Genomic DNA, 8,547 nt, shown 5'->3' on the forward strand with positions numbered 1-8,547 from the left:
CCAGGAGAGGGCAGGAACGGACGCAGGCTGCCCTGGGGCTGGGCAGCACCGGCAGCAGCAGCTTTAGGCGCGCACATCCTCCCTCTGCAGGCTCCTCACGGCTGCTGCAGCACCCCGGCAAGCCCAGCTCCTGCTGGCAGCAAGCAGCTCCCAGCAGTGAAATACTGGGGAGCAGTTTCTGTTTCTAAGGCAGAAGTATCTGTTTTGAACTTGCTGGTATGAAAGCCAGCACTGCAGTGCCAAGGTGCTTCAGGCTGTGCAACGCAGATATGGACTCAACACAAAGAGCACAAAACTGCAGCCCACACGACACGGGGTAACCACTGGAAGGGAGAAGGAAGCATTTTAAAACTGAGGCATTCGGGTGAAAAGAAAAAAAGAGTTTAAAATTCAATTTATTACTTGAATTTTATGCTGCTTATTTTCCCTCCTCCCTGCTCTTGCATTCCTTCAACACGTAAAGAAAGGCTGAGAGAGTTGGGATTGCTCAGCTTGGGGAAAAGAAGCCTCCAGGGTGAACCCACTGCATCTCAGCTCCTAAAAGGGCTACAAGAAATATGGACAGGGACTTTGGACAAGGACAAATGGCTTTTAAACTCAAAGACTGTAGGTTTAGACTGGATATTAGGATGAAATTTTTTACTGTGAGGGCAGTGAGGCCCCAGCACAGAATGCCCAGAGAAGCTGGGGATGCCCCTGGGTCCCTGGAAGTGTCCAAGGCCAGGCTGGATGGGGCTCTGTGCAACGTGGGAGGTGTTCCTGCTTGGAACTGGATGAGCTTTAGGGTCCCCTCCATGTTCTCAGTCCTAAAAGCAGGCTGGATAACAAAATACACAAATCAAGGGGTTTATAATGAAAACACTATTAGACATTAACAAGCAGATCATACTACACCCACAAAGAAGTGAAAAAGGAAACACACTTCAGCCAGACGATATTCCTCCAAGGTCTAGTCCAACAGCAACAAAAGCTGCATCTTAGACCACTCCAAAGCCTCTGACACTCACCTTTAACAGCAATCACACTCCCTTAAATGGGACCTTCACATATAGAAACTGTAGGGAACAATCTCATTACCAATATCTTCCTTAGAGAAGAACAAAAGCAAAAATACTATTTCACTCCTGATATTTCAAATACTTCCCTGCTCAGCTAGTTTGGATGGGGAAGAGAATATGGTGAGGGATTTTGTATTGAAATTTTGTCAGTTTCAGAAACTTCCTATATTTTTTTACACAGAAATGGTCTGGATCTTTTTTTAATATTGCTCTTTACCACAGTACTTTGCATTTTCTTTACTTTCATACAAATATCTACATGATACAATTTTAAACTTCCATAAAATAGATTCTGTGACATACAATTACATATAATTAGCATTGTGTGAGATTTAAATGATTTAATTCAAAATTATTTAAGCCAATAGTTGCCCTAATATATGCATGCAACACAAGCACCAAGGAAATTCCAAAGACAGAGCTGTCCTGCTGGCTTCTTAATCAAGAAAAAGGATAAGTAAAAACAAAAGCCATCACCTCTAAACAGGCGACAGATTAAAAACTCAGCACAGACAAGCTGTGCTGTGAAGTCTCCAAGTTACATCTAACACTAGAGGTGATCTGATTTATAAAAATGTTACTGTCGTTATTTCCCAGAGGTTTACCTGAAAGGGAGCAGGTGATATTCTGTGCAATAACCTCCAGCACAAACCACTGAATTACAGCATTTAGACTGCTACAATGCAACTGACACATCTGTCCATAATTTAAAACCGTGCTGCTTCATCAGATCTACATCTGGCTATTTTTGCTGCCAGCTGACCCCTGCTGAATTGAAGAGGTTGCATTGAGAAAGAAAAACTAAAGGCTCCCTCTTACAAGAGCAGATAACTTGATATACTTACTTAAAATAAAAAATCTGTAAGCCTCACTGAAGTTTAGAGAGCTCAAAAGAAATTGCTACTGATAACCTGTGAGGGGTTTTTTTGTTTAAAATGAGTATGAATGGAACATAAAAAAGCAAAAAGACACACAGAAAATACCCCCAAGTTTTTGAAGCACAATGATAAATTTCTTCAATTCTTGCTGTTTATGATCAATTAAAGCATAATGTATGCAGAGATACCAGAAAAGCACTGTGTGGAAAATTCAAACTCATCTGAAGACAAAATGGATCCTTTTTAACATAAATAATTGTTCACAGCTAGGGGATTTGAATACATTTAATATTTTGGTGTATTTAGTTACTTGTAGCTCCAAATGTGTACTGTCAAAATGTACAACACACACTCAAACTTTACAACACAAGGGTTTTCTGATTAACTTCTCACACAAAAGAACATGAATTATTTTTTCAAGTCTCTTAAATATAATTTCAGTTCCTCAGTGCCCAGTCAGTGATCTCATGCTTGTAGGGGATTTAAATGAAGTTTATATTTCTGTGTTACCCATGAGCATCATCAATCCACATGCAGACATCAAGATTTAGAAGAGCTACAGGGATGTCCTGACTGCATACTCTTACTACCCTCATCTGATACCAAAAACAAAAGTAGCTGAAAAAAGCTGATTTATTAATTCCACTGAGAGCTTCTCCAAACTGCAAATGAACTCTACTGACAACTACTGTTTGAAGCCAACTCTGAACATCTCTGGAGTCCTGTATTTAATTTGCTCTCTCTCCTCTCCCGTGTGTGCATCCTCAGTGTTCAAATGCCTACCTAAAGAATTAACAGAAAGATATCTCAAGAAACAAAGAGCAGTCTGAAGGAAAAAACCTGAGCGATGTGCTTGCTTAGCTCTCCCAAGCATACTTTGTCCTTTCAATCTGTGCAGGTTTCTGTGCAGTTTTTACTAACCATCTACAGGAAATGTACTAACCATCTGCAACAGACAAGTCAAACCTACAGTCCCATCCCAAGGTCAGTTTCATGTTACATTCTGCTACTTCCTTCAATTTCTGTTTGTCTTCCAACACGAACATCTCATCTAAAACACATCAAATAAAAACAGCCCCAAACTTCAGTTCAGACACTTACTTCATCTTCTGAAGATCATCCTGTGCCCTAGCCAAGGCTGCTTCTGCAGCTCTGGCTCTCTGTTCTGCATGCTTTAACTGTTCCAGGAGCACCATGGTGTCACTTAAGCCATTAGAAGGCAAAACTTTCACAGGCTCACAAAGATCTTCTATGTCTGATAAAACAGGGAGGAAAGAGAATACCTACCAATCATGTTTATGATCTGTTTGCAGCAGATCATAAACACTTCATGCTAGTTCTGTCTTTGTACAAGCTGGTTGTTTTACAAAAGGTACAACTGAATTTGACAGGGCTAACTACAAAACACAAAAAGTAATTCTTCTGCCTAGGAAGAAGCAGCAAATATGTTAGAAGCAGGGTCTAAGTTAAGGCAATTAAATCCAGAATTCAGGCTTCCTTAAATACCACTGTTTGATTATTTCTAGAAGAGACATTTGGTTTAGACATTAATTAAATTAGATATAATTCGTACAAGGACTTTCTCAGACACATAAATCGAGTAACAGTGACAATGCTCACCAACTCTGACAATACCACATTTACCCCACAAAGCAGGAGTCATACTGAAGCAATTATTTACCAAACTGAAGAAGGAGATCATCTTCAAGTTCTGGTTTCAAATATTCCTCTCCTTCCCAAGGCAGTGGGCTGCTGAGAGAACTCAAATATGCTGCAGTTGGTTTCTAGACAGGAGAAGAACATGTACACTAAGTTTCTTTGAAAACACCAGCCCTCCAGTTTCATTCAAGGAAACAAGGAAAAGACATGTTCTTTCACACAGTGAAATATGCAGGGTATTAGTGAAGGACCTTTGCAGCAAAGGAATTCTGTGCCAGCAGTAATGCACAGCACATTGACAGATGCTGAAGGATACCAAGGAATTCTGTGCCAGCAGTAATGCACAGCACATTGGCAGATGCTGAAGGATACCAAGGAATTCTGTGCCAGCAGTAATGCACAGCACATTGACAGATGCTGAAGGATACCAAGGAATTCTGTGCCAGCAGTAATGCACAGCACATTGGCAGATGCTGAAGGACACCTGCAGGATTGCATGGCTCTCAGGAACCAAGTCCACTCAGGTATGTGGCTAATCAAAAAATCCAAGCTACTAATCCTGTCAGGTTCTTACATGAACAGTGCTGTAGGAACAGAAATCAGAAACTTCTGTTCTGTCTCTCCTGTTTGCATCCAGTTAATACTTGGTTAAGAAAAGTGAAGTCAGTTTTGGACTTCAGTTTTTGCCTGTGTTTACTCTACACAGTTATGCACTAAATAACTACTCGAGGATTTAAGATATGTAGACTGAAGTAAAAACTACTTAGTAAGATAAGATGGTATTGAGTTTTAACCTAAACTTTAAAGGAATAATGAAGGAACAAAGTCACAAGACACACAAAATATATGTAGGTTCCCATCAGCTTTCCAGACTCAGGTATAATTTTAGAGAGTTTTAAGTTCTGTAACTTGAGGGATCAGCTATTGCCCTTACTAAGTAGGGGTCTGGCCAGCTCACAGCCTCAGGAAAGGTTTTCACATCAACACACATGCAAGGACTGAGAAACTTCAGTTCTTGAGAAGTGAACCCATTTCTGAAGTGAGACAGCAGAGTCAAAGGCCCAAAGAACCTGAATAAAACAAGATGATACTACACAGCATGGAGACTTTATGCAAATCTCAACATCCACTTCTGAAAATAAAATTTCACATTAATTAAATATGTTTACAATTAAAACAGCCTCATATCTAGATAAACAGCTACTTTAATTCCCATGATTTCTTTTTCTAAAACTTCAATACAAAATCTCACACTATTATTAGAAATGGGCAAACTGAAAGCACATCACTATTCTCCAGAGTCAGAACACAGAAGTAATAGGTGGCACACCTACCTTTAATCTGGCAAAGTTTATTAGTTTAATGTATCCATAAAAATCAAGTCCTGAGTGGGAAAAAAAAAAAAAGGGGGAGAGCATTTGTATCACAGAAAAGACCACATGTTTTACAGTTATGTGACTACTAATTACCTGTTCAACTGGAAACTGTTTCAAACTTCCCCTTGGGTGTACACCACTATGCAGTGCACTCTTCCTATCTTAAGTTTGCCATCTGTGTTCTTCCCTTTAGGACTAACCTGTTGTTATCTTGTTGTATTTCATATTTCTAAAGTCTCGTACCTTCTTGGCGATACTTCTTGCGGGCAGTTCTTCATAGCTCTGACTTCTTCTCCTGCTTGTTACTGCTTCCTACTCAGGGCTCCTTCCAGATTCTCCCTGCCTAGCCAAGCTCAGCCCCTTTTATCCCAGTTATCTTCACTAGCTACAGCTGCAGCCCAATTAAGGACATCACAGCTGCAGCCCACCAAAAACAACCAGGGCTTATCAGGGCAAGGCCTATATACAGATATTCAAATACAATACAGATATTCAAATACAATACAGATATTTTACTAGGACTCCTACTATACTAACCCAGGAAATCCTCACCCTCAGGGCAAATACATTTGCCACAAATTAAGAATGGAACACATCCAAATGGGAACTGTGGACAGGGATTTCATTCATTTGGCAAGTAAGTACATCAGGACAGCCACTCTTATCTCCTTCCAGCTACCTTGATGGCATTCTAGGCTGCTGTGCTCCCCTGTTCATATTCTTAGCTTTCTGCTTAAAAGAATGGAAACTGATGCTACTCACTAAGAATACCTACCAATACTGATTTAAAATTGCCACCTTGGCAAAAGTAATAGGAGTTTAACTGTGTTCTCTCCCCAGGAACAGCAAAGATAAACCCAAAATACTTTTTCTTGGATTTTAGACAGAAAACAGACCAGACTAGATCTTAGGATATATAATGACTGCTTCAAGTGACAGACACCCTTAAACTTGACTAAAAAGAATTTAACAGACACGGGACGGAAAGCCTCCTTGTGATCACCTGAAGGACACAAGCCACAGGGCTCTGCTAAATGCTGAGCCCAACAGCATCACTGGTCAGGCAAGAGCTGCCAGCAGATCAGATCAATCATGCAGTGTCTGGTTCAGGTCAATCAAGTAGGCAGTGAGGAATCAGCACAAGCCAGCAAAGATCAATCTCACTTTTGTCACTGGCTGAGAGCTTTACTGGTAGAAAAGGCATGCAGGAAGCAGCCAGCATTAAGAAAATGTATAAGTCTTTTTCTACAATAGCTCATCTTATTCAATCTTGGAAGCTTCAACTGCGAACCAGGAGATCAGTTCTAAACAAAATAATATTTGCAATTTATTTTAAATGAGATACTCATATGTTGTATTCATATTGTTGTTACCATATTTCTAGAGTCCCGTACCTCCTGCGTGGTTTCCTCACACACAGCTCTTCACAGCAGTGTTGTTCCTGCTTCTTCACCAGGACTCCTCCAAGGCTCTCCCTCACCACCCCACCCCCTTTTATCCCAGCTCCCTCCACGGGCCACAGCTGCCCCCCAATTAAGGCCATCACAGCTGCAGCCCATTTACTATAACTAGAATCGGGGCAGGGTCACTTCTACAATACAGAGATCTCTTACTGCAATACATACATTTACTCAGGCCCCTATACTCATACACAAAAGGAAATGACAAATCATGAAAAAAAACTTACCATGTTTCTGGATCACATCACTAACATCAAACTGATGCTCTGTTTTGCAGTGAGAGAACACAGCTTCAGCAGAACTAAACAACCTGTAAACAACAAACTATTAAAAGTGCAATACTGACACATTAAGTTCTAACTTATGAGTGCTATATGCTCTGTTCTGACTTATTGGGTAATGCAGAACACATTTCCTGCCTTTGAGAAAGGCACAGGCTCACATGCCTGAGCTTTTAAAAACAAAGCTTTTACCTTGTTTGTCAAACATTCTGAGACAAAAGCCAACGAACACAACAATTCTGTTTGACAAAACCACAGATCCTGTTAATTTCCAAACACTGTCTGAGAGCAAAGCCTGCGTTAAACCTGAGATCTAAAACCCACACCAATACAAGCTGGGTGGAGCAGTTTGAGCGAAATAAAATCTCTCATCTCGATACTGGCGATGGGGAAGAGATTAAAAAGAACGGGAGAAGAGCCTCCACGCTGCTTCAGCACGAGGGGAGGGGATTACCACGCTACTCCCTCCTTCAATGCGAATCCTCAATCGCACGCTTGGCTCCGCAGAGCCGTGTACGCGATCAGCACGCTACAGAGCGAGTCCCAAAGCAGCGATTCCCGATCCCGACCCCGATCCCGCGGGCCGCGCCGGCCGCTGGCAGCGCACCCAGAACAGCGCGCTCCGCACGGGGCTCCGCGCTCCCCGTCCCCCCCACCTGGCACAGAAGAGGCAGCCGGTCTGCTGGGCCACGGCAGCGCCTTCCTCCTCCTCCTCCTCCTCCTGCTCGTCGTCCCAGGCGCCCTCGCCGTCGGACAGTTCGGGCATCTCCTCCTCCTCAGGCTCCATGGCATCCATGTCCCGCCGCCGCCGCCCCATGCGCGCCGCTTCCGGCCGCGGGGACGGACCGGGCCGCGCTGAGCGCCCCCTGGCGCAGCCTCCGGCCGCGGCCGCGCTGAGGGCCCGGGCCGGCGCCACCTTGCGGGAGAGAGGGGCAGCGGGACCGGCCCTCAGCCGCGGCTCTGTCCCTCAGCCGCGGCTCTGTCCCTCAGCCACGGCTCTGTCCCTCAGGCACGGCCCGGCCCTCAGCCACGGCTCTGTCCCTCAGCCACGGCTCTGTCCCTCAGCCACGGCCCGGCCCTCAGCCACGGCTCTGTCCCTCAGCCACGGCTCTGTCCCTCAGCCACGGCCCGGCCCTCAGCCACGGCTCCGTCCCTCAGCCACGGCTCTGTCCCTCAGCCACGGCCCGGCCCTCAGCCACGGCTCCGTCCCTCAGCCACGGCTCTGTCCCTCAGCCACGGCCCGGCCCTCAGCCACGGCTCCGTCCCTCAGCCACGGCCCGTCCCTCAGCGTGAAAAATGAATGGATTTTATGATTGGCTTTTGGCAAATATTAAAATGAATATTATATGTGTTGTGTTAGAAAGCAACGCTGTATTAATTCTCTTAAGTAGTGTGTTAAATATAGTTTTAGGTTACAAAAAATGTTGAAATGGAAACTATGCTATGTACGGTGTTTTTTTAAAAGAAAGGACTCGCAGCGAGATAGCAGCCACAGGACACCTGAATCGTTCAGAGAAAAAGAATTTATTGCCCTCTTATCAGAAGAAATTAACTTCTTCCTGCCTCGAAGGCGCTGTCAGGGTTCGGCGGAAGAAATTGACGATGTGGGGCAGCAGTGCCCTGCACCAGGGGCCAGCCCTGTCCTGGGGACATCAGCACAGCCAGCCCTGTCCTGGGGACATCGGACAGCCAGGAGGGCCAGCCCTGTCCTGGGGACATCGGCACAGCCAGTCCTGTCCTGGGGACATCAGCACAGCCAGGAGGGCCAGCCCTGTCCTGGGGACATCGGCACAGCCAGTCCTGTCCTGGGGACATCAGCACAGCCAGGAGGGCCA

At 44.5% G+C, this 8,547-nt stretch overlaps 1 protein-coding gene across 1 annotated transcript in view; it reads right to left on the reverse strand.

Annotated features, from left to right (window-relative positions):
- The window catches only part of PRMT3 (protein arginine methyltransferase 3), a 53,618-nt gene extending 46,097 nt beyond the window's left edge, over window positions 1–7,521 (reverse strand). The window contains exons 1-5 of the mRNA XM_059474073.1: window positions 7,369–7,521; window positions 6,659–6,741; window positions 4,930–4,979; window positions 3,618–3,720; window positions 3,038–3,191 (exon numbers count right to left, since the gene is read on the reverse strand). Of these exons, the coding sequence (XP_059330056.1) occupies window positions 3,038–3,191; window positions 3,618–3,720; window positions 4,930–4,979; window positions 6,659–6,741; window positions 7,369–7,508 (530 nt within the window). The 5' untranslated portion in view covers window positions 7,509–7,521. The remainder of the gene's footprint in view (window positions 1–3,037; window positions 3,192–3,617; window positions 3,721–4,929; window positions 4,980–6,658; window positions 6,742–7,368) is intronic.
- Window positions 7,522–8,547: the final 1,026 nt, after the last annotated feature.

This window comes from Ammospiza nelsoni, chromosome 6 (genome assembly GCF_027579445.1).
Source record: "Ammospiza nelsoni isolate bAmmNel1 chromosome 6, bAmmNel1.pri, whole genome shotgun sequence".
Taxonomy (NCBI): Eukaryota; Metazoa; Chordata; class Aves; order Passeriformes; family Passerellidae; genus Ammospiza; species Ammospiza nelsoni.